The sequence below is a fragment of the Podarcis tiliguerta genome (assembly GCF_965153285.1).
Source record: "Podarcis tiliguerta genome assembly, chromosome: 13".
NCBI classification, from domain to species: domain Eukaryota; kingdom Metazoa; phylum Chordata; class Lepidosauria; order Squamata; family Lacertidae; genus Podarcis; species Podarcis tiliguerta.
In genome coordinates, this window is record NC_139546.1 from 52,620,932 (window position 1) to 52,646,494 (window position 25,563).

A 25,563-nucleotide genomic window follows, 5' to 3' on the forward strand; every position below is an offset into this window, starting at 1 on the left:
CTGGCACTCATCCTGGGTGGTGCTGTCTGGGAGCTCCATGAGAGCGGAGACCGCCTTGCACTCCAGCTCAGAGAGCCACTGGGTGCGGGCGCTGGCCCTGCGAGGCGGGGAAGATGTGCGGACAGACATGATGGGCGGCGGGGTCTCCAGGACAGGCTGCGGAGGACCTGAAGGAAAAGGGAGCAAGGCAAACAGGTGAGGAGCGAGCGTAGGCACTCTCCGGAACTCCCTAAAAAAATAATAATAATAATGTGAGTTTTAACCAGTGGAACTCCCTGCCTTATTATATATACCCTGCCCAACTGGCTGGGCCTCCCCAGCCACTCTGGGTGGCCTCCAACGAAATATTAAAATACCGTAATACATCAAACATCAAAACCTTCCCTAAACAGGGCTGCCTTCAGGTGTCTTCTAAAAGTCAGATAGTTGTTTATCGCTTTGACATCTGATGGGAGGGCGTTCCACAGGGCAGGCGCCACCACCGAGAAGGCCCTCTGCCTGGTTCCCTGTAACTTGGCCTCTCGCAGTGAGGGAACCGCCAGAAGGCCCTCAGCGCTGGACCTCAGTGTCTGGGCAGAACGATGGGGGTGGAGATGATCCTTCAGGTCTACTGGGCCTTTGAAGCGTTTAGGGCTTTCAAGGTCAGCACCAATACTTTGAATTGTGCTCGGAAACGTACTGGGAGCCAATGTAAGTCTTTCAGGACCGGTGTTATGTGGTCCCAGCGGCCTCTCCCAGTCCCCAGTCTGGCTGCCGCGTTCTGGATTAGTTGTAGTTTCTGGGTCACCTTCAAAGGTAGCCCCACATAGAGGGCATTGCAGTAGTCCAAGCGAGAGATAACCAGAGCATGCACCACTCTGGCGAGACAGTCTGCGGGCAGGTGGGGTCTCATCCTGCGTACCAGATGGAGCTGGTGAACAGCTGCCCTGGACACAGAATTGACCTGCGCCTCCATGGACAGCGGTGAGTCCAGAATGACTCCCAGGCTGCGCACCTGGTCCTTCAGGGACACTGTTGCCCCATTCAGGACCAGGGAGTCCCCCACACCTGCCCGCCTCCCGTACTTCTGTCTTGTCAGGATTCAACCTCAATCCATTAGCCTCCATCCATCCTCCAACCGCCTCCAGACACTCACATGATTCTTGTTCCTAAAGGCTTCCCACACCCTCCATGAATTCTTACATTGAAACACGTAATTTTTCAAAGCTTTTTCAAAGACCACTTACTTCCTGGGTGGAGACAGAAAGGCAGTTGTAGATCCGATGTCCTGGTGGCATCGTCGGGTCGGTGTAGAAGAAACCGCTGCAGTCCGTGGCGGGGAGAGGCGCTTCAAAGGGAGAAAGGGGAGACACGAGGTCAGAAGGTGAGATCAGCCGACACCGGATCTGGTGGGAATTGTCCCCAGAAGTCGTTGGACTACAACTCCCATCATCCACGACAACTGGACTCAGCTGACTCGGGAGGATGGGAGTTGTTGTCTGTTCAACATCTGGGGATGCAAGATTGAAGGACTCCGAACGGAGCAGTCTGCTCCAAGCTGAAGTCGCCGGATGTTGTGGGACTACAACTCCCATCGCCTGCGTCCGCTGATCCTTGCTGGCTAGGTGCAATATGGGTGTTGTAGTCCAACATAAGAGCAGGGCAATGGCCCATCTGACTAGCATCCATCGAAAGTCCCCTTTTAAAGCCATCTGGGTTGGTGGCAAATCCCTGGCTCCTGTGGCAGGGAGTTCCACAGATTAACTGTGCAACAGAAGGACTTTCTTTCATCTGTGCTGAATCTTCCAACTTTCGGCTTCCCTGGGAAGTCCATTGAGTTCTAGTTTTACGAGGGAGTTTTAGTTTCTCCCATATGTCAGGCGTCGTTTTGCAAACACTAAAAATCTGCCCCCCTCCACGCTGCAATCTTTCCTCATAGGGAGCCCTCCATCCTTTAGCCCACAGAGAGAGCAGACTCCCCTCTGTCTTCCCCATGCTGCTTACTGGCTCTGGGTTCGAGTTCCAAGGGCGAGGCGCCTTGTACTGCAGCTGCAGCTGGGGAGGAGCGCCTGAAGGTGGAGACAGCGGTGTAGAACGGCTGGAAAGAAGGGTGGGAGAGTGTCCGGGAGCAGAACCTGGACGCCTGCTGGGAAAGACATCAAGCAGAGATGAGTGTGACCCCCATTTACATACAGCCATGTTCAACGCCCCAAAGCCTGGCAGCGGGTTGGACTAGATGACCTCTGGCGGTCCCTTCCCAACTCTACAACCTTGGAAAGTGGACTCTCCTTCGTCGGAGGTTTCCAAGCAGAGGATGAACGACCACCTGCCAGGGATTCTTTAGCTGCCATTCCTGCATTGCAGAGGGTCAGGCTGGATGACCTTTGGGAGTCCAGATTCTACGATCCTATGAAAATCTGGCAGCTATGGGCGTGATTATGAGCTATAAGCAATGGAGGGAGGGAAGGGATACGATCCGCAGGACCTCTGGACAAAAGCCAATTGCCTTTTATTCAGGATTCATCACAAAGCAGACCAATCTGCCATCGAAGAGGTATTTAGCAGAGGATAGGTAAAAAAACTGCAGCCCTCCAGATGTTTTGAGACCCGGTGCCCACGCCCTGCCAACCAGCACAACTGGGCACCCATGAGATCCAGCATCATAGAGCTGGGCTGCCCTTAAGGGGCTGTTAGGAGTTCTAGTTTGCAACAGATGCGGGTCAAAGGCAGGCAGATATATGCAATTATACGCCACTGGAAAATAAAGACAAAAAGTCAGCCCGGGGGGCAGGTATAACGACACCTCCCAGTAAAACGCTTGCAGCGGTTTATTCGTGGCAGGGGGTTGGTCTAGAGGACCCTTTAGGTTCCCCCTTTAGGTGCCATTCTATGTTCTGCGGACAAGGCAGGCGCCGAGCCGAGAGGCCTTCAAAGCCGTTCGGCCCCAGCATGGGAGAGGGTGTTTGAGCATGTGCAGAGGATTTTTGGGGGCAGGTTGAGTGCCCCCCCACCCCGAAACGCACCTGCTGTGTACGCCAATTTGTTACGCAGACAGCTCTTGTATCCTGCACCCAGTGAGAGAGGGGTGTTTCCCAAGGCGGGGTCTCTCTGCCCCAAGGTTTGAGGTCCACCCTGCAGCTGCTCCTGAGCCCTAAAAACAGAAATAAAAGTGACAGGCACGTCAAAAAGTTAAGTTTCAGAAAAGACAGAGACGCTACGGGACAGAAACGTCCGAAATCACACATGACACGGGGAGAATGGGCAGAGAAAAGCTTTGCTCCTCCTCCTAACACCAGAACTTGACGAGGCTGACGATTCGGATAAAAGAAAGTTATTCATCAAACTGTGGAACTCCCTGCCACAAGGCGCAGCGATGGGCACCGACCTGGATGACAGCAGACCAGACTCTGCCCACCTCCACTGTAAAGGGGGCCCTACAATTCTAGGACTCGATGAACCTGGCACCGTGCAGATGTTTTTTTGGTGGCAACATCTGGAGGGCAGGAGGTTGGCCAGGGCTGCGCTACAGCTGCCAGCCCACAGGATTCAAAAACCTCCGAAGCAAGTGCGGCGGTTTCTGCCCATCATCTGGAGCCCCGGCCCGGCCCCTCTGCCCCCCCCCCCCGGACTCACCTGCCGAACGCTGCTCCTGCAAGGCGTATGGGGCGAAAAGGCGCCGGCGGCAGTGGTGGGAACCCGGGTGGCGCACTTTTGGCTGGAAGCAAGAGGCTGGATCCTGAACCCTGTGGAAATTTTGGGCAGGTGGGGTCCAGTTCTTGGAAAGAGGAAGGGGCACTGCCCTCTGTCTCCATCACGGCCTTGGCGTTCTCGCCAGAAAAGGCAGTTCACACACACAAAAACCCTCGTGGCACATTGAGGAATTGCTCTGTTAAATGACTATAACCCCAAATCAATTATCTACCTATCCCATTTATAGAGCCATGAGCTGACATGGGTTAAAGTTTACGGCATGTAATGCCTTAAGAGAAAATATTATGAAAATGATATACAGATGGTACATAACACCAGTCAAACTAGCAAAAATTTATCATATGCCCAATAACAAATGTTGGAAATGTAAAGAAACTGAAGGTACCTTTTTTCACCTCTGGTGGACATGCCCAAGGATTAAGACCTTTTGGGAGATGATCTATAATGAACTGAAGAAAGTGTTTAAATACACATTCCCGAAGAAACCGGAGGCCTTTCTCCTGGGCATGGTCAATCAAGAGGTACGTATAAAAGACAGGATATTTTTTATGTACGCCACAACAGCAGCAAGAATACTTATTGCAAAGTATTGGAAGACACAAGAATTACCCACGCTGGAGGAATGGCAGATGAAAGTCATGGACTATATGGAATCCGCAGAAATGACTGGCAGAATCAGAGACCAGGGAGAAGAGACGGTGGAGGAAGATTGGAAGAAATTTAAAGACTATTTACAGAAACACTACAAGATTAATGAATGTTAAAATAACATCAGATTGAATGTATAAGGTTATTGGAGTAAAACTTTAAAGATTAGAAGACCCAACATCTTAAGTTCTAAGCATTGAATAAGCTATATTAAGACATTCAAATCAAGAAAGGAGGTTAAACATGACAGAGGGAAGGGATTTGTTGTTAAATTGTATGAATTGGAATACAGGGAAGGGAGACTCGGGGAAGTCAGAGAAACAAGTTAATGCAAGATCAATATGAAGATAAGATTGTTTTTATTTCTGTTGTCTGTAGTATGTTATGTTTGTGTAATTCTGTATGTTTTCGGTGTATTGTTCGTTGTTTTTGTTTTGCTTTGTCGTTTTGTATGTAAAATAGAATAAAATATCTATTAAAAAAAAAAAAGACATGGTTCTTTCCCTCCATCGTTTACCTTAAGGTCCACGAATAATCCTAGTTTAGAGGGCCCTAAGGAAGCCAGATTATACTCCCCCAGGGCAGGGCCTTCTCAGTGGTGGCTCCGACCTGGTGGACTGCTCTGTCCCAGGAGACCAGGGCTCTGCAGGATTTAACCTCCTTCCGCAGGGCCTGTAAGACAGAGCTATTCCCCCTGGCTTTCAATCTGAACTTAGCCTGATCTTTTATTCCCCTTCCTTCCCTTTTTATGAAGATTCCCCGCTCTGGGATCCCACAGCTAATTCTGCCCTGGTCTCCTCACCGGCCCAAATAGGACCAATTCAGCCAGCTAGCGCTGGTGATCCTCTAATGTTTATTGGATGGATTTCACCCCCTAAATTGATTTTTGAATTCTGAATTTATTGTTATTCACGTTTTATACTGTATTTTATGCTGTTTTTTGTTGCATTAATTAAGTGTTTTAAATTTGCTGTTAGCCGCCCTGAGCCCGGTTTTCTGAACCGGGAAGGGCGGGGTATAAATAAAAAATTATTATTATTATTTATTATCCTCACCACAACCCTGTGAGGAAGGTGGTGACTGGCCCCTCAAGTGATTCGAACCCGGGTCTCTCCCAGGTCCCGGACCCTAACCACTATACCATGCTGGGTTTGGGGTAACGGAACAGGGCACCCATTCAAAAGGCCTGGTGCAAATTTTAAAAACAACACACAATTTTAAAATAAAGGGATATTAAAAAGCCTGTTGTTGTTTTTTTACATGAAGCCGCAACACCAGTGAGTGGCCCAGGGTTCAAATCTCCCCACTAGGCCACAAACCTGCCCTACCTCACAGGGTTGTCGGGAATTAAATGAGGACTATGACCCTGGAGAAAGGAGGCTTCAAATTCTTGAGGAAGTGTTTTTTTTCTGGGGAGACGAAGGGGTACGCATACCCCTTAAACATTTTGCGAATCTTTGTACTTTTGTCCATTTACTGTATTTATTTTCACCAGTTTGAACTATAAAATAGCGATTTTCTCGAGTCACTATGAGAGTAAACTTTTTTTTTTAAAGAAAAAAAAGCACTGAATGTAATGAATAATTAGGAATGTGACTCCAGTTAAGCACAGTTCGCAGCCAGGACCCTTCAGGGTTCAACGTGGCGGGCAAACTAGAATTTCTACTGCACCCAACAGCACCCACCGAAAGGGTGCTGTATTTTGTAATAATTAATAATAATAATAATAATAAAATGCTGCGTTTTGTAGGGGGGAGATAAAATTGTATTTGAAGCGCACACAGCTGTAAGACGCTCCGCTTATGATTCCCACCCAACTCTGTTTTCCAAAAACAGCATATTAATTCAACACCTGGGTTGTGCCAGGCCCTCTCTGCAGTCTCTGCCCCAGAGAGACTACAAACCCCAAACAACAGAATCCAAGAAGTCTTATATTCCGCAGGCCCCAAAGCCTCACTCACTGTTCCCCGAACTCCTGGGTTTCTTCGGCGTGGGAATCCTCGCTGCTGTCTGCTGCGTCTGAGCTGGAGTCACTATCTCCCTCCTCCTCCTCCTCCTCCTCCTCTTCTTCCTCTTCCTCTTCTTCATCATCTTCATCTTCCGTCTCCCAGAGCTCATGCCGGGGGTCCGAGTCGTCAAACATCTCTTGCAAAACCTGAAAAAGGAGGAAAGGAAAAGTCCTCGCTTGGAGGGCAGCAGAGAATGAAAACCTGTTGGGTCTTTTCTCTGCCAGGAGACCTTGGCAATGGCCCCACTTGCTGGGGGCAGGGAGGTGGGGTGCAAAACAGGAGCCAAGCTGCCCCCCCTCCAGGGTGGGACAGGGACCCCCCCTTTTTTTGCAAGGCTTGGATAGTCTAGACTGAGAAGGGGGCGGCTTTGTGGACCTCAGCCAGCCTCCCCAAAAAATACCCACCTCCTCTCTTTGCCTGGGAGGAAAGGACTTCCATCATCAGGGGGTCAAGGGAGCACCCTATATAGGAGGAGTGGGGGGCGTGGGGGGGGGAGCCCTGCCCACCTGAGCTGCCCTTTTTGCCACGGGGCATCATCCACAGCTACTTGGAGAGGCAATCTCATTCCTGGCGTGAAAGAGGACTTATCTCCTTCTTCTGGGTACCAAATAATCCCTCTTTGTGTTTTCAACCCCAGAGGAAGAGGGACATTTAGGGCAGGATTAATCCTGGGCTTGGGTGGGTGCCCTGGGGCTTGATCCTGCTACTTGCTATGCGCCTAGGTTGCAAGGGGGGGGGCGGGCCAGGGGTTCCTCAATTCTCCAGGAAAACAAAATTAAAATCGCAAGCCCTTTGGGGATGAGAATTGCAGCTGCCCATAAGCAAAGCTTCGTTCCTTGCAAAGATTCCCCCTCTTTCTAAATATTATATAGACCTGTTTTTTAACAGATTTGTCATTTGTCACACCCCCCCCCAGCCAAGGGTCATCCAGCCCAACCCCCCCTGCAATGCAGATCTATTTTTCCCCTGCTTGAGACTCGAACCCACAGCCTTAAGGATTGAGAGTCTCATGCTCTACTTGAAAAGAGCTATCCCTAGGATGCTGGTGGTGATCATAACAAGATATTTAGATATTTAAACATGCGGGGGGGGGGGGGGTGTCTGAGTTTGAATCCCCAACTCAGCCATAAAACACACTGGATGTGAATTTGTGAGCACCCTCCTTGCTTCTCAACCTAACCCACCTCACAAGGTTGTCGTGGGGGAATTGAGGGAGAAGGAGGCAGGTGACCGAGAGCCCTGCGGAAAGAAAGGTGGGGTGTGAAAATTCAATAAATGCATCCGTAAAACAAAAATAAACTGTGGGCGCGAACAAATCCCCCTCTGCCTGAATCCTAGAGGTTTCTCAAGGCAGGATGCGACCTCAATAGGCGCAGCTTGGCTTGACCAGAGATGGAGGATCCTCTAACCTGACGTTGGTAATTTGGGGAGGGGGCCTGGAAGAGCAGGACGGCAGGCCAAGACCACCCCCCCACCTTGGGGACACCACATCTGTAGGACGGGATATTTCTAAGGTACTCAGAAATGGAAGCATTAAAGCACTGTTGCAAAATAAAGGTATTTCTGGAATTACTCAATGGGATAAATGTTTAAGCCTATAGTGAAGTCTCAAAATAACAGGCCCTTTCTACTAGGGGGAGAGTAGAGGGGGGGGTCACTAAAAGAGAATGAGGAATGCATTGTTTTCTAAGAAAAACCCCTTAAAATCACAAAGAGCCTCTGAAATAATAATAATAATAATAATAATAATAATAATAATAATAATTTGAGAGAAATGGAGGCACTGCTTGCACAAAAGTTGAAGCCCCCCCCCCTTTGACCAACTTCTTCAACTCACACCTCTCCCACTTCCAGGTTCTGCTTCTTCCTTCCGCAGCTGAGAACCTTCTCAATTTTTAAATCATTCTCTGCACAAGGGCCTCATTAGGAACAAAGTGGACTCAGCTGGGCCTGACTCTGGGAGGAAATTTCTCCTCCTGCAGCACTTTTGCAGACATCCAGCCTGGCTTTAAAATCCTCCTCCAAAGTGGGTGGGGTGAGAAGTCCCTTTCTCTGTCTCTCCACGCCCCCCCCCCCAAACATTGCAGAGCTCAATTATATTATTTGTGTATTTCAAATGCTAAACACGTTGGCAGAACAGGAAGCTCTGCTATCTCAAGGTTGTGGGTTCAAACCCAAACGCTGCATTGAAGGGGGTTGGACTAGATGACCGTGGGGAGGCCTTTACAACTCCACAATTCTGTCTTTCTATAAATCTGGCTCCTCAGAGGCTATCCATATGGCATGATGGACTAGAGCCTTGTTCTTTACATTTATTTTCAGGAAACGAAAGGTCCTCCGGGCTACCATGCCTGCTTTAAAAATACAATAATATTCTTTACATTAGCTTTTAAGAACAATGTTCTGCATCCTGACCATCACAGCCTCCGAGGTGTGTGTACTCAGAAGCAATAACTGCTTTGGTTTTGTATAGATATTACGCGCTGCACTGATATTTGTGGTCTGTTGCTCTTTTGACGGAAGGGTTGTGTATTAAACTGAATGAATGAAAATGAATTCACCTGGGTTCAAAAGGGTTGGCTCTATAGTAATCTGAGAGTATAGTCTGGAAAGAGACCAGGTCATCTTTAATTGCTCCCCAGGGGTGTAGGTTGGGGGGAAAGGTCTGGTCTCCAGTGATTATTCCCCATTTGTCAAGGAGGTGACAAAACTCAAGTCTCACGCCCTTCAAAGGGCTGCAATCACAAGGGAATAACACCCCCCAGAAAACTCTGGGGATTATCCTTAGATGTTTTTGCAAAGTGAGAGGGTTTGGAGCAGGCGTCCCCAAACTCAGCCCTCCAGATGTTTTGGGACTACAACTCCCATCATCCCTAGCTAACAGGACCAGTGGTCAGGGATGATGGGAGTTGTAGTCCCAAAACATCTGGAGGGCTGAGTTTGGGGATGCCTGGTTTGGAGGCTGCAGCAAACTGAAGGAGACCATCAGAACATAGAATCATCAGATTGCAGAGTCAGAAGGGACCCCGAGGGTCATCTAGTCCAACCCGCTCTGCCTTAGGCGCGGGGGATAATGACATGGTCCTTGCTTCTCTGCAATTCTATTGCACCTCCTTCATGATGCACCATCCAGATGCAAGCCCTGGTCTTTAAAAGCAGAGACATCACCTTGCCAACAAAGGTCCGTATAGTTAAAGCTGTGGTTTTCCCAGTAGTGATGTATGGAAGTGAGAGCTGGACCCTAAAGAAGGCTGATCGCCGAAGAATGGATGCTTTTGAATTCTGGTGCTGGAGGAGTCTCTTGAGAGTCCCATGGACTGCAAGAAGATCAGACCTCTCCATTCTTAGGGAAATCAGCCCTGAGTGCTCACTGGAAGGACAGATCCTGAAGCTGAGGCTCCAAGACTTTGGCCGCCTCATGAGAAGAGAAGACTCCCTGGAAAAGACCCTGATGTTGGGAAAGATGGAAGGCACAAGGAGAAGGGGACGACGGAGGAGGAGATGGTGGGACAGTGTTCTCGAAGCTACAAACATGAGTTTGACCAAACTGCGGGAGGCAGTGGAAGACAGGAGGGCCTGGCGTGATCTGGTCCAGGGGGTCACAAAGAGGCGGACACATCTAAACGACTAAACAACAACAACTGGATTACGGTTGCCAGGTCAGGAGCATCTCAGACCCAAACCTGAGGCCTAGGGCGGCTCTGGGATGACATCACAGGGGAGGCCACCTGGTGCTGCCACTGGCCATCTCTGGAGATGGAGGTTAATTGGGAGAAAGACACAACACAGGGCAGATTTCCCCAGAGTCTCTGCTGTGCTTTTGCAGCCGGGCTGAAACTTGCAAAAAGCTACACACACTGTCTCCTTAATAATTTTGATGTTATTCAAGGCCTTCCCTCAGTCCTGCCACCCTCCCAAGCCCACTTGGTGGGGACAAACAAAGCAGGGCCTTCTTTGTGGTTGTTGCTCCAGCAAATTTTGGATCTCTTTCCATAGAGAAGCCCGACTGATTCCCTCCTTGCTGTCCTTCTGCAGGCAAGTGAAGATCTTTTTTCAACAGATCTTGGGGAACTGACTGCTTTCAGTGGAAGGCTGGGCTGTGTTCATTGCACCTGTATGTTTTAGTAGATTGTGTACTAGTGTTAAATTATGATTATTTTTAATGATTGCTTCCCCCCTCCCATGTTTTAGCTGTTTCTATTTTAGAGATATGATCTGTGGAAGACACTCCCTCCAAGTTGTGAACGGAATACCGGACCCCTGACGGTTGGCTTTAAAAGAGGATTAGACAAATTCTGCTAGTCTCAACACCTGTGTTCTACCTAAGAAGATCAGAAGAGCCTGGCAGCTGGATCAGGCCAAAGGGGGCTCTTGGGCTTGCTGATCAGAAGGTTGGCGGTTCAAATCCCCGCAATGACAGGGTGAGCTTCCGTTGCTCGGTCCCAGCTCCTGCCAACCTAGCAGTTCGAAAGCATACCAGTGCAAGTAGATAAATAGGTACCACTGTGGTGGGAAGGCAAATGGCGTTTCCATGCGCTCTGGTTTCTGTCACGGTGTCCCGTTGCACCAGAAGCGGTTTAGTCCTGCAGGCCACATGACCCAGAAAGCTGTCTGTGAGCAAACACCGGACATAGTCGCCTTTGACTGGACTTAACTGTCCAGGGGTCATTTAATAATAAAGAATAACAATAAATTTTATTTATACCTGCTCTCCCCGGCCAGAGCCAGGCTCAGGGCGGCTAACACCAATAAAATTTCAGTAAAAACATAATAAGAAAAAGAAGAAAATAACAATTTAAAATACAGGTTAAAAGGCAATTTAAAATGCAGCCTCATTTTAAAAGTCAAAATCATAAGGGGAGGGAAACATAAGGGTCAGACTGAGTCCAAACCAAAGGCCTGGTGGAACAGCTCCGTCTTGCAGGCCCTGCGGAAAGATGTCAAGTCCCGCAGGGCCCTGGTCTCTTGGGACAGAGCGTTCCACCAAGTCGGGGCCAGTACTGAAAAGGCCCTGGCCCTAGTTGAGAACAATCTAACCATCTTGTGACCTGGGACCTCCAAGGTGTTGTCATTTGTGGACCTTAAAGTCCTCCGCAGGGCATACCAGGAGAGGCAGTCCCGTAGGTACGTGGGTCCTAGGCCGCATAGGGCTTTAAAGGTGAAAACCAGCACCTTAAACCTGACCCTGTACTCCACCGGGAGCCAGTGCAGCTGGTATAGCACCGGATGAATGTGATCTCGCAGCGACGACCCCATAAGGAGTCTCACCGCGGCATTCTGCACCCGCTGGAGTTTCTGGGTCAGTCTCAAGGGCAGCCCCACGTAGAGCGAGTTACAATAATCCAGTCTGGAGGTGACCGTCGCGTGGATCACTGTGGCCAGGTCAGGGCCAGATTTAACTTTTTACCTTTTATTTTCTCTGCCCAACGTGCAACTTCATTGGGATTCACGGGCTTCCTGCATTCCAGAGGGTTCGACTCGATGACCCTACAGGGTACAGATCCTGCGCAGTCCACAAGTTCTAGCCTTACCCGCCAAAAAGCAATATTTTTCCCCCTCCGTCTTCCTCTGTCGGAGGCAGCTATGCTTCTGCAAACCTAGGAATAAACTAGGAGGGAGAGTTGCTGCTGTCGTTTCTGGGCCCTTGCAATTTGGGGTTCCCTTGGGGGCCACTGGGAGAGCAGGCGAACACCCACAAAACTCCCTATGAAGGGGCTGAGCACGCACAGATTTTGGTGCCACGGCCTTGCAGGCTGCATGGCACCCACGGCCCTGGGGCACCCACAGCCGTGGGGCCAAGTTGTCACTACTGCACTAACCCTAACCCTCCCCTGCAGAGTTTTTGTCCCTGCCCCACAGGGCAGGGGCCTATAGGCTCATTTCCCTTGTGCAGGATGATAACATTGTGTGAATGAATGAGGCTGTAATGAGACTGGGATGGGCTCAATGGCCTCTCAGAGATATTAGTGGATCTTTAAGGTCAAAAGATTCAGGATTTACATTGGCAGGATCTTTGCAGCTGAGAGGTGAGGGCTTGCCTTTTGTGGATCGCCAAGAAAGGTCACCTTGCCAACAAAGGTCTGTACAGTTAAAGCTCTGGTTTTCCCAGTAGTGATGTATGGAAGTGAGAGCTGGACCACAAAGAAGGCTGATCGCCGAAGAATGGATGCTTTTGAAATCTGGTGCTGGAGGAGACTCTTGAGAGTCCCATGGACTGCAGGAAGATCAAACCTCTCCATTCTGAAGGAAATCAGCCCTGAGTGCTCACTGGAAGGACAGATCCTGAAGCCGAGGCTCCAAGACTTTGGCCACCTCAGGAGAAGAGAAGACTCCCTGAAAAAGACCCTGATGTTGGGAAAGATGGAGGGCACAAGGAGAAGGGGACGATGGAGGACGAGATGGTGGGAGAGTGTTCTCGAAGCTACCAGCATGAGTTTGACCCAACTGCGGGAGGCAGTGGAGGACAGAAGTGCCTGGCGTGCTCTTGTCCAGGGGGGTCACGAAGAGTCGGACACGACTAAACGACTAAACAACAACAAGAAGAAAGGTGACTCCTTTTGTTGCTACCTGGCCAGGTGCAGGTCATATTATGCTCAGCCTGTGTGTGTGCAAATAAAAAAAAAAAAACCCAAATATCACAGCTGTGATTCCTGCACTGCAGGGGGGGGGTCCCTTCCAACTTTGCGATTCCGCAGTGATGAAAACTCACTCGGCACATGTTCAGAAGCAGTGGTGGAAGGTCCGATTTGCAACCCTGGTGCTGAAAATAAGCAGAGCTGTGCCCCTGAGCGTAATAAACCGAGCCCCGCATTGCTGTGGGACAAGCTCCTTTTCACCCCAGATCGCTTGCTGCAGGTAACACCAAGGTAACGGGTTCGATCCTCATATGGGAGACAGCATTTCCAATCAATTACACTCACTCACACACATTTTTTTTTTTTTTTGGCGGTTTAATGTAAATTTGTACAAACAAATGAAAACTCATGCAAAAAACTGTAGAAATGACAGATGGAAGGGGGGAGGGGGGAAGCGGTAGGGTGGGCGGGGCTTAAATACACGACGACGGTGGGCGTGGCTCCGAAATTAAAACCCATGCACCTCCCTCCCCCCCCCCGAAGCAAAGATGCCTTCACATTTTAAATAGATTCTGAAGTATAGCTTTTCTTCTTCTTCTTTTGTCCATATGTTACAAATATTTACAGGAGGGGAGGCCAAGGGGGGGGGGGTTGGAGATAGAGGGTGAGGGGGCTTCGGGGGTGGGGAGGGAGGGAGAGAGGGACCCCGTGAGATCCAGCAGCTCAGCCCCGGAGAGGCTAGATATGTACACTTGGGAAGAAGGAAGATGTACACAGGGGAAATTGGGCCGGCTTTTTTTGAGGGTGGGGGATTCAAAAGTGCATTGCGGGAGAGAGGAGGGGAGTGAGAGCAGGAAGGGGGGGCTGCTTCAATTAGGACCCTCTGCAAGCAGGGGACACGCGACCCCTCGGAGTGGCAAAGGAGCTCAGTGAGCAGAACACCTGCTTGGCATGCAGAAGGTTCAATCCCCAACACACCTCCAGGAAGGGCTGGGAGGGATTCCCTCTCTGGCTTGTGGGAGAGTCACTGCTGCTGCCAGTCTGTGCAGGCAATACTAGCTGGGCCAACGGGAAGTGCCCTCGTGGCTCGTTGGCAGAGTAGGCATGCAGAAGGACGCTGGCAACATCTCCCGAGTGCCGGAGCCTGAAATCCCCCAGAGCTGCTGCTGCTGCTGCCGGTCAGTGTAGGCTGGATGGACCAATGGTCAGTGACCTGGAGGTGGGCCGCTGCAGCAGCACCTTGCCTCGCCTGCAGAAGGTCCCGGGTCCAATCCTGGCAGCGCCAAGCAGGGCTGCCTGAAACCCTGGAGGTGATGCTGGCGGCCAGTGCACGCAATACTGAGCCGAGTGGGTGCCCAGTGGCCTGGCTCGAGGGGAGGCAGATTCCTATGCAGCAAGGCCTGCCCATTCGGGGATTGGAGGAGGAGGGGGCAGCTGCCTGCCCCCCCAAACCAAACCTCGGCTACTCTGCCCCTGCCCCACACGTGGGGGTAAAAGGGGGGAGGGAAGCGGGGTGAAGACTTGGCACCGATGTAAGGCGAAGCGTGGGGGGGGGGGAGGCACTGCAGGGCGCCCTCTGCACCCACCACCCTGGGGGGGGGAGGGAGGAGGGAGGGAGAAGGAGTTTGTCCCCCCCCCCCACTCAGCCAGTCTCTATTGCACAGTCCTGCCCCAGCTCCGTCTTCGCCTGGGCTTAAGACTCTCCTTCTCGGGCCGTGGGGCTCAGGGCGGGTGGGGGGCTAAGTGGCCAGGCCCCGCTTCTGTGAGGGCCCCTCCAGCTCCTCTCGCTGCTTGAGCTCCTTCATCCTGCAAGGAGAGACGGGGGGCAAGCGTGAGAAGCTTTCCTCTGCAGCGGGTTGGGCTAGATGACCCTCAGGGGTCTCTTCCGACTCTACCATTCTTCCCATGCGGCTTATTCAGCTCTGGCGGCCAATTTGCTTCAGGGCCGAGTTTGAGGTGCCGCTGTTAGTCTATAAAGCCCTTAGCAACTTGGGAAATTATGAAATACATTTCTATTATTCTATTCTTTTAAAAAAATGATTTTTATTAAGAATTTCAGCATAACAATTTATCAAAAACATATCATCCTCATTCCCCCCCTACTTCCCCCCCTCCCCAAGAAAAACCCACCCTCCCATCCCAGCCCCTCAGCTCCTCTCTCTGGTTTTTCAGCACATGTTATTCTCCGCATATTATTAAATTGTAAAGATCCTTAAATTATCTGTCTATATGTTACCAATAATAAATTTGTGTTTGTTTATTCAAAGCCTGCCAAGGAGTCCAGTTCACCTATAATTCTATTCTATTCGCACACTGCGAGAAGCCAAGCTATAGGGAACCAGGCAGAGGGCCTTCTCGGTGGTGGTGCCTGCCCTGTGGAACTACCTCCCACTAGATGTCAAAGAGAAAAACAACTACCAAACTTTTGGAAGACATCTGCAGGCAGCCCTGTTTAGGGAAGCTTTTAATGTGTGACATTTTAATGTATTTTTAATCTTTGTTGGAAGCCGCCCAGAGTGGCTGGGGAGACCCAGCCAGATGGGCGGGGTACAAATATATTATTATTATTATTATTATTATTATTATTATTATTATTATTGAGTGGGGCAGCCTCAAAGTGGCAGCAGCCTTCTCTCGCCTACTCTGCAAACAGGACGAATGCCTATCGCCTGTTTGACAACACTGCATTTTGCAGCTATCTTGTATAACGCTGGAAAAATATATAATTACTACTACTGTTTTTAAAGAAGACCAGGGCAGTCCACCCAAAGACTTTTAAGCCACCTAAGCCGGCCTCTGCTCCCTTCCTTCGACCTTACCTGTGTCGGCAACGTCGCAGGAACCTCATGATCTTCCGAGCTGCCTGGTCTTGCTTCTTGGTTAGGAACGTTCCTCTGTTGGGGGGGGGGGAGAAAGAGAGAGGCGTGTGTTTGGAGGGGTGCTGGGTTCAAGGGAGCGAACATGTACTCGGCAACAACGCAAAGGGACCCAGGCGTCTCCCTGGACCCCCGGCTGAACGTGAGCCCACCGTGTGATGCAGCAGCAACAAAAGCAAAGGCGATTAACACACTCTATGATCATATTACTGCTCTCTTCTGCCTCGGCCAGGCCCCACCAGGAGTCCTGTGTCCAGTTCTGGGCACCCCAGTTGAAGAAAGAGATTGACAAAGGTGGAGCAGGCGGCCGAGATGATCAAGGGTCTGGAAACCAAGCCTGATGAGGAACGGTTGAAGGAGGAGGTGGGTATGACTTGAGAGGAGATATGGTAGCCCTCTTCAAATATCTAAAGGGCTTTCCCATGGAAGAGGGAGCGAGAAATGAAATCAAAGGAGATTCTGGCTAAGCTTTAGTGAAACTTTCCTTTCCCCGTATGAACTGACCCATTGGATCCTGCAATCATCCCCCGATGCCTTTCTTTGTCTGCCCCCTTCGCGAGAGGCCCGGACAGGGCAGCAACACGAGAACGGGGCTTTTTCTGTGGTGGCTCTCCATTTGTTGGACACCCTCTCCAGGGAGGTCCGCCTAGCGCCTTCCTTAACATATCTTTAGGTGGCACAAATGGGCCCTCGTATTTATGGGACCGCCTCTCCTGGTCTGCCCCGCAGAGGACCTTAAGGTCCATGAATAGCCATAGTTTAGAGGTCCCAGGCCCTAAGGAAGTCAGACTGTCCTCCAACAGGGCCTTCTCAGTGATGGCTCCGACCTGATGGAATGCTCTGTCCCAGGAGACCAGGGCCCTGCAGGATTTAACCTTTTGCAGGGCCTGTAAGACAGAGCTATTCCGCCTGGCCTTTAATTTGAACTTAGCCTGATCTTTTATTCCCCTTCCTTCCCTTTTTATAAAGATTCCCCGCTCTGGGATCCCACAGCTAATTCTCCCCTGGTCCCCTCGCCGGCCCAAGTAGGACTAATTTAGCCAGCTAGCCCTGGTGATCATCTAATGTTTATTGGATGGATTTCCCCCCTAAATTGATTTTTGAATTCTGAATTTATTGTTATTCACGTTTTATACTGTTTTTTTGTTGCATCAATTAAGTGTTTTAAATTTGTTGTTAGCCACCCTGCACCCTGAGCCTGGTTTTCTGAACCAGAAAGGGTGGGGTATAAATAAAAAATATTATTATTATTATTATTATTATTATTATTATTATTATTATTATTATTATACGAAACGTTTCTCTACAACCAGGCCTTTGGGCGGATTAACATTCTATGGCCTTTAAAATGTGTTTGCAGGAGGCAGGGCGGGAAATATTAAGGGCAGGATACAAATTGAAAACAAACAAACTACCAGCAAGATAAACAAGCAAACAAACAAAACAGATATGTAAGACTAGGACAGATCGCCCTGCTTGGCCTTCGGTCAGCTGGCAGTAAAGGGCAGTCATGAGCCATTCATTCCCCCGGGCTCAGAGAAGGGGCGGTTCTGCCAAAAGGCAGAAGACTAGCCAAGTTTCCAGTCCCTAGAGAGCATCGGAAAAAGGCCGTGCGGTCAAGCCCAGAGGGAAGGAGAGGAATGACCTAGTCTAAAATTACTACTCGGTCTCAGCCGGGACAGATAATATCGCACTCGGTCCTGGCAGGGAGCCGGCCAGAGAGAGGCCGGCTGCGGCAAGGATGCTGGGGCCGTGAGCGGTCAGGCGGGGGCCACGCCAGGGCTTCGCCTCGGCATGCGCTCAGGGGGGTGGGCTGCGGTGGGCCCTCCCTCCTTCCCTGATGCTGGAAGAATCGATAAGGAGGAGAGAAAGTCCTTCTCACAGCAGCAGCGCAGGGTTCAACTGCGGAACTCTCTCCCACTGGAAGCAGCCAGGGCCGCCAAATCAAAAGCGGATGGGATATATACAAGGAGGATAGAGGGCTATCAGGGCCTTTTGGCCTCCAAGGCTGAAATGCTTCTGGATCCCAGCTGCTGGAGGTGGATAGGGGCCCCCCAGCCGTAGGCAAGCGCCACCCGCGTCCCGCCTCTCCCAAGGATATTTCTCAATTTGAGGCTTTTAAATGCTTTTCTACAGACTGTGATTTTTTATGCATTGTGACTCGCTGTTATTTTGACTGATTATAAGGTGCACATCGCCGCCAGAGACAGACAGGTGACGGCAGAATAAAGAGTTTAGCAATTGATTATTAGAGTGAGATTCTGCCTGATTATTGTTTGCAGATATTCCGAGAGTTAATTTTGTTGTGGGCTATTACATTCTAATGGATTATTGTGCATTACTTTATTGGATATGCCAGCTGTTTCTTCTAAATGTATGTTTTTATGGCTTTTTGGTACAGTCATACCTCGGGTTGAAGTAGCTTTGGGATAAGTATTTTCGGGTTCCACGCTGCAGCGACCCAGAAGTAACGGAGCGCGTTACTTCCAGGTTTTGCCGCTCGCGCATGTGCAGGTGGTCAAAATGATGTCACACGCATGCGCAGAAGCGGCGAATTGCGACCTGCGGGCACAGGTTGCGTTCGCTTCTGGATGCGAATGGGGCTTCAGAACGGATCCAGTTCGTATCCAGAGGCACCACTGTATTGTATTGGATCAGATTGTTCTAAGGCGCACGGCCTTGGCTGCGTGTTTTGTTGTTTCTTCGGCTTGTAAACTGCCTTGTGCATAGTCGGTGGGTTTTTCCTGGGGGGACGCATACCCCTAAACATTTTGTGAATCTAAGTTTGTCCTCATTGAGAGGCAGTATTTCAATATGAGTAGGAAAACGAGAGTACCCCAAACATTTTTTAACAAAAGCACTGTTCATAGTAATGCAGTAGACCAGGGGTAGGCAAACTAAGGTAGGGCCGGATCCGGCCCAATCGCCTTCTGAATCCGGCCCGCAAATGGTCCGGGAATCAGCATGTTTTTACATAAGTAGAATGTGTCCTTTTATTTAAAATGCATCTCTGGGTTACTTGTGAATTCGTTCATATTTCCCCCCCAAAATATAGCGCGGCCCCCCACAAGGTCTGAGGGACAGCGGACCGGCTCCCAGCTGAAAATTTTTGGAATTTAAGACACCCGGTTTGTCGCTACAGACGTTACACGAACGACACTGATCTTTTGAACGGAGGCAGCCAACGCGGGCGCTCTCTCCCCCCTCCACCACTGCCCACCTTTCTGGGGGACCCAGGCGTCCGGGCACCCACTTGATCTTCTGTTGCATGGCGGCAGAGGCCCGCCTCCCCTGCTTCAGCTTCTCGTACTCCTTGTAGCTGCGGTAGTACTGCTGGATGAGGACCGCGGCGCGGCGGCTCTGCTGAAACTTCTTCTGCTCGTAGTAGCTGCGGAATTTGCTCTGGATCAAGATGGCCGCTTGAGTCATCTTCTTATACAGAGCGTACTGACCAGAGGGAGGGAAGCAGGAAGCGGTTATTCAGGGAGCCCTGTCTCCAAATGGACACCCCCAAACGCCCCAGGGAACCCAGGCTGTGCCGGATACCTCCCCGCCAACCAACCACATCAGCACCTTTTCAGCCATTAGAGAGGGTTGGGCTAGATGACCATTGGGTGTCCCTTACAACTCTATGGTTCCAGCATCCATCCGCATGGAATTGAGCCCACAAGGGAGTAACTTGCTTCGAGGTTTCTAATAGAGGTCGGGTGGCCACCCGTCAGGGATTCTCGCATTGCAGGGGGGTTGGACTAGATGTCCTCTGGGGGTCCCTGCCACTCAAGAATCAAGCACAAACCGCTCTGCCCGTCCCCCTCCACGAACCGTGGACAGGAGCTTCTCCCTGGGTGTTTCTCCTGGGTTTAGCAAGGCCGTCCATCCCCCCAAACTGCCTGCAGCTGTCAGATGAGGACTCGGGAGACCAGGGTTCGAATCCCCATTAGGCTATGGGCCGACCTTGGGCCAGGGACTATCTCTAGGCCTAGCCTACCCCGCAGGGTTGTTGTGTGGGTTAAATGAGGAGGGGGGAGGGACGAGAACCACAGGTGCCCCTTTGAGTTCCTTGGAGGAACGAGTGGCATATACCATATTTTTCGCTGCATAAGACACACTTTTTTCTTCCTGAAAACTCAGGGGAAATGACTGTGCATCTCAAGGAGCAAATGCGTGTCTCTGGAGCCGAATTGCCCAGGGGCAAAAATCAGATCATGCTCTCTTTTTTTGAAAGAGGGAAGTGGGTGTTGAAACAAAGCTGCTGATCGGGGAGAGAGATAAGGGACGCTAGAGATAAAGGAGGCTGCCTGGGAGGGTGGAGGTAAAGACAGCAAACTTGCAAAGGGGGGAAACAGGAAGACTAAAGCAATAAGGAGAGAAATTAGAAGAAAAGGAGGAGCAAAAAACTGCTCCAGCTAAGGAACAGACACTAAGGCAAACAAGAGGGAAGGGGGTGTTGAAAGGAAGTAGCTGATCGGTAAGCGATCGGGGGGAGAGATAAGGAATGCTAGCGATAAAGGAGGCTGCCTGGGAGGGGGAGGTAAAAGCCCATGGATCCTCAGGATTTTTGCATTGGGTCACCCCAAAATCACCATCAGATCACATGTCTGTGGCCACAGCATGAACCACAAAAATCATACATCCACTGTTTCGTTCAGAATATTCTTTTCCTTGTTTTCCTCCTCTAAAAACTAGCTGCATCTTATGGCCAGGTACGTCTTACAAAGAGAAAAATACGGTAATTGCAAGAGGTCGGTCACCTGGAAACGGTTTCGCTGGGCTCCCCAGTGGAATCAAGGGCAGATATTCCCCTCCCCTTGAAAGCAGGGGCAAGCTCCCCCCTGCTACACACACACACACACACACACACACACTCGGCCCCCTCCTCTCCACTTTTACCTTCAGGGCAATCCAGGTTAGCTTGCAAGACAGAGAGAAATAACAAGAGCAGGTTAGTTTGTGGGGCGGCGGGCTGCTAGCGTGGGGCGGCCACTTCCCCCAAGGGGGTGTTGTGGGTGTGCCGGCACCACCCAGGGAAAAAGAGCCCAGCAGTGGGTCAGGCTAGATGACCCCTGGGGTCCCTTTGGTTTCTGCAGTTCTACCATTTCACTCGGAGCAATCCCACACCTCTCCCTCCTGGCTGGGCCTTACCTGCTTGTACTTCCGGTAGCACCGCTGGATGACGGCGGCTGCCATCTCCTGCTGCTCCTTCAGGCGGCGACCCTGCCAGAAACCGAGGGGGCGGGGGGGGGGGGAGAGAGAGAAAGGCAGGCCAGGTGAGACCCCCAATGCAGACCCCCTCCAAGGAGCACAAGGGAAGGCGGAGGCTCCAGGTGGTGGCTGGGACAGGTAGGGTGGAAGTCCTGGAGGTCAACATTAGGGGGCGCCAGCAAGTTTTGTCACTGGGAGAGGCAGCCTGTGGCAACCTCCAGGTTATGAGGAAGGAGGCAGAAGAGGAGTTTGTAAATCTCAGGGACTTAACCAACACACTTCTCTCCACCTCAATCATTTTTTTTAATGGCCTTCCTGGCTTTCCTGGTTAATTCTGTGTCCAGGGCAGCTGTCTACCAGCTCCATCTGGTACGCAGGCTGAGACCCTATCTGCCAGCGGACTGTCTGGCCAGAGTGGTGCATGCTCTAGTTATCTCCCGCTTGGACTACTGCCATGCGCTCTACGTGGGGCTACCTTTGAAGGTGACCCAATTCTAGCCTCATCAGGTATTGATTATGATATAAAAATCTGGTCCCCACTAGAAGAATCCTGAATTTTTAAACGGAAACTTGCTGACGAGGTTATAACTCGAAATGAATTAATGCTGGAAGAAACCAGAAACACAATCTATAGTCAGTCCTTTCTCTGACTATAGATTCTCTGGTCTTTTAGATGTGTTTGTGGGAAAGAGGTTATTGGTCATTTGTGTATTTTATCTTGCATTTTTAGGCTGTGAACAGCCCTGAGATCTACGAGTGAAGGGCGGTATGCAAATTTTAAAACAACAACAACAACAATAATGCCTTGGGCTATGACTGTTTGCTGCAGGCTAGAGACTTTCCAACTGTGAAATCTGAGCTGTTCTGCAAGAGCCACCAAATACTGCACTAGAGGAATGAGAGGCAGCGTGGTATAGTGGTTAGTGAGTGTCAGGCTATTATTACTACTACTTTTATTATATATTTATTCATACCCTGGCAGGGACTCAAGGCGGCTTATGGATTAAAACGAGAACAGCTTAAAACATAGGAAAATAAGAATTAGAAAACAATTTAACATTCGTAGAATTAAAACTACAGTATGTGTGTGTGTGTGTGAAGGCTATTAAAACCACACAAATAATTGCAATAAAGAAAGCCCTGTGGTCTGGGTTCGAATCCCACCACCCACGAAGCTCGCAGTCTCCGTCTCTCAGCCTAGCCCGCCTTGGGGGTTGTTGTGAAGAAGAAATGGGTAGGAGGCGGACCACGTAGCCGCTCGCCCCAGTGCCCGGTCTCCAAGAGGGGGTAGCTAGATGCTTGTTGGGGTGGGCAGGGAAACTGACCGGCAAACCCAGAAGGAAGCAGGTCCACGTCCGCCAAAGCGCCTCCCCGGACAAGACCTACCTTGTATTTGCGGAAGGCGGTCTGGATGATTTTGGCCGCCTCGTAGAGCTCCCGCTGCTCGTGGTCCGACAAGGTCAGCAAGGCAAAGTCGCTCTCCATCTTCCCGTTGGCCGAGGCGTTGAGGAACTCGGCCCAGCTGGCCGCCGTGGGGGGCGGGGGGAGGCGGTCAAAGGACAGCTCCCCCAGCGGGGAGGGCAGGGGGGACAGGCAGGAGTGGCCGGAGGGAGAGGACGCCAGGGACCTGGAAGAGAAATATGGTGGGGAGACAGCGGCGAAGAGCTGATATTGAAGAAGGCAGAATCGGGACTCCAGAGGACTGGAACGTACTGGAGAGCTGGGCCAAAACGAACTAAATGAACCCCGGAAGAACCAGGGGCACAAATACAGGGAGGGGGATACTTGGGCCAGCAGCAGCCCATGTGAAAAGGATCTGGGGGTCTGAAGACCCCAATAGTGTGATGCAGCAGCAAAAAAGGCGAATGCTGTTCTAGGCTGCATCAGAAACTGAGTGTTCCGTTCAAGGGAAGTTATAGTTCTGCTCTATTCCTTAGGACGCAGGTGGCGCTGTGGGTTAAACCACAGAGCCCAGGACTTGCCGATCGGAAGGTTGGTGGTTCGAATCCCCGCGACGGGGTGAGCTCCCGTTGCTTGGTCCCTGCTCCTGCCAACCTAGCCGTTCGAAAGCACACCAGTGCAAGTAGATTAATAGGTACCGCTCCGGCAGGAAGGTAAATGGCGTTTCCGTGCGCTGCTCTGGTTCGCCAGAAGCGGCTTAGTCATGCTGGCCACATGACCCGGAAGCTGTATGCCGGCTCCCTCGGCCAATAAAGCGAGATGAGCTTTATGAATTTATGAAGGATGTTGACAAGCTGGAAGGGGCGCAGAGGAGGGCAACCAAGATGATCAAGGGCCTGGAAACCAAACCTTGTGAGGAATGGTTGAAGTAGTTGGGGATGGTTAGCCAGGAAAAGAGGAGACTGAGAGGAGATACGATAGCCACCTTCACTTATCTCAAGGGCTATCACATGGAAGAGGGAGGAAGCTTGTTTTCTGCTGCTCAGGAGGGCAGGACTCAAACCCATGGCTTCAAATGGCAAAAGAAAGGAGATTCTGTAGCCTCCAACATACCTCAGATGAAAATAGGGACATTCTGTTCTACATCAGCATCATTGCTAGCTGGTTGTATTTATTTAGGGTTCTCTTTTTCAAAATGCAATACAGTACAGTGGTATGTTGGTTTAAGGGGACGCGGGTGGCGCTGTGGGTAAAAGCCTCAGCGCCTAGGGCTTGCCGATCGCATGGTTGGCGGTTCGAATCCCCGCGGCGGGGTGCGCTCCCGCTGTTCGGTCCCAGCGCCTGCCAACCTAGCAGTTCGAAAGCACCCCCGGGTGCAAGTAGATAAATAGGGACCGCTTACTAGCGGGAAGGTAAACGGTGTTTCCGTGTGCGGCTCTGGCTCGCCAGAGCAGCGATGTCACGCTGGCCACGTGACCCGGAAGTGTCTGCGGACAGCGCTGGCCCCCGGCCTCTTGAGTGAGATGGGTGCACAACCCTAGAGTCTGTCAAGACTGGTCCGTACGGGCAGGGGTACCTTTACCTTTACCTTTACGTTGGTTTAAGAACAGCTGTTTATGAATTATTCGGTTTATGAACTCTGCAAACCAGAAGTAGTGCCCCGGTTTTGGTTTAAGAATGGACTTCCGGAACATGAATAACAATAAAATTCAAGGTTCAGAAATGAATTTAGGGGAAATCCATCTAATAAATATTAGATAACCTACAGGGCTAGCTGGCAGAATTGGTCCTACTAGGCCAGCAAGGAGACCAGGGGAGAATTAGCTGTGGGGTCTCAGAGCGGGTAATCTTCATAAAAAGGGGAGGGGGAGGGAAGGGAAATAAAAGATCAGGCTGAATTCAAATTAAAGGCCAGGCAGAATAGCGCTGTTTTACAGGCCCAACGGAAGGAGGTTAAATCCTGCAGGGCCCTGGCCTCCTGGGACAGAGCGTTCCACCAGGTCGGAGCCACCACTGAGAAGGCCCTGGCTGTTCGACAGGGGAACGGACTCCCCTGGAAGGACGCAGGGTGCTCTCCTTCGCTGGAGGTTTTTAAACAGAGCTTGGGTGCCCGTTGGTCAGGTATTCTTCAGCACTGCAGGGGGTTGGACTAGAGAACCTCTGGGGGCCCCTCTCCACTCCACAATTCTCTGATTCTTTGACTTCTCACCTGAAGGTGGGGGTCTGCAATGCCTGGGAGAGAAGAAGCCCGCCCTGCCCACCCACCTAGGAGGAAGGGGGGCGCTTACCTTCGCTGGGAGAAGTTGGGCAGCTGGTCCACGTTCTCCAGGTAGCTGGCCAGCCAGGTCATGGTCTCGTTCAGCCCCAGGTTCCCCGGGCGCTCTCGCAGGGGCGCCTCGGAGGAGCTGAAGTCCTCCTGCTTGATGCGCTCGGGCGTCGCCTCGATGATCTGCTTGGCCAAAGTGATCATGTCCACCTGGCCGGGGGCCGGAGAAGAGAAAGAGGCCGTTGGCGCCAGGGTCCCCTTTGCGGTACATTTACGGCATCCCTATCCCACGATTTTCTCCAAGCAGCTCAAAGCGACATGAGAATTATTTCATCCCCCCCACAACAACCCTGCGAGGGTCGTATTCCTGCACTGCCGGGGGTTGGACTAGATGACTTTGGGGGTCCCTCTGCAATTCTAGGTTAGCCCGAGAGAGGCAGTGTGCTGCACCCAGTGTGCTTCACAGCCACCGAGTTGTGTAGGGGGAGATTCGAACCCTGGTCTCTCCCTAGTCCTCAGTGAATCCCCACAACAACCCTGCAAGGTCAGCCGAGAGAGGCAGCGGTTGGCCCCCCAGGTCACCCCAGCGAGCTTTGTGGCAGAGGGGAGGATTTGAACCCAGGTCCTAGCCCAGCACTAACCACTACACCACCACTGCCTCTCTGACGAGAAGAGACAAGGACCCTGGACCCTGAACAGTTGACTGTTCAATGGCGGAACGGATGACCTCAGAAGGAGGCAGACCCTTCTTCATGGGTTTTTTTAAAGCAGGGTGGCCATCTGCTAGGAATCATTTGGCTGCAATTCCTGTATCGCAGGCGGGGTTGGACTGGATGACCTCTGGAGGTCCCTTCCGACCCGACGGTGCTGTGATTTTAGGACCACAGAAGGCGGTG

The 25,563-nt window shown here is 51.1% G+C and overlaps 2 protein-coding genes across 11 annotated transcripts in view; both read right to left on the minus strand.

Moving 5' to 3' along the window:
- SAP25 (Sin3A associated protein 25) overlaps positions 1-7,762 on the minus strand; it is a gene marked incomplete at its 3' end in the record, with an annotated part of 9,192 nt that extends 1,430 nt beyond the window's left edge. The window contains exons 1-8 of the mRNA XM_083409599.1: positions 7,757-7,762; positions 7,532-7,586; positions 6,300-6,493; positions 3,613-3,722; positions 3,003-3,130; positions 1,984-2,125; positions 1,227-1,327; positions 6-167 (exon numbers count right to left, since the gene is read on the minus strand). Of these exons, the coding sequence (XP_083265725.1) occupies positions 6-167; positions 1,227-1,327; positions 1,984-2,125; positions 3,003-3,130; positions 3,613-3,722; positions 6,300-6,481 (825 nt within the window). The 5' untranslated portion in view covers positions 6,482-6,493; positions 7,532-7,586; positions 7,757-7,762. The remainder of the gene's footprint in view (positions 1-5; positions 168-1,226; positions 1,328-1,983; positions 2,126-3,002; positions 3,131-3,612; positions 3,723-6,299; positions 6,494-7,531; positions 7,587-7,756) is intronic.
- Positions 7,763-13,276: 5,514 nt separating this feature from the next.
- Positions 13,277-25,563, minus strand: part of CAMTA2 (calmodulin binding transcription activator 2) — a 60,934-nt gene continuing 48,647 nt past the window's right edge. For 2 of the 10 annotated variants that reach the window (XR_014504329.1, XR_014504334.1), the window contains exons 17-24: positions 24,690-24,877; positions 22,387-22,627; positions 20,941-21,012; positions 20,689-20,709; positions 19,019-19,245; positions 15,742-15,816; positions 13,823-14,728; positions 13,277-13,786 (exon numbers count right to left, since the gene is read on the minus strand). Coding sequence is in view for 3 of the 10 variants with exons in the window: in XM_083410040.1 (XP_083266166.1) it covers positions 14,662-14,728; positions 15,742-15,816; positions 19,019-19,245; positions 20,689-20,709; positions 20,941-21,012; positions 22,387-22,627; positions 24,690-24,877 (891 nt within the window). In the remaining 7 variants the exon portion in view is untranslated. Of the gene's footprint in view, positions 14,729-15,741; positions 15,817-19,018; positions 19,246-20,688; positions 20,710-20,940; positions 21,013-22,386; positions 22,628-24,689; positions 24,878-25,563 lie in introns of all 10 variants that reach the window. The other 8 variants (XR_014504330.1, XR_014504333.1, XR_014504331.1 and 5 more) reach the window with 8 other exon arrangements.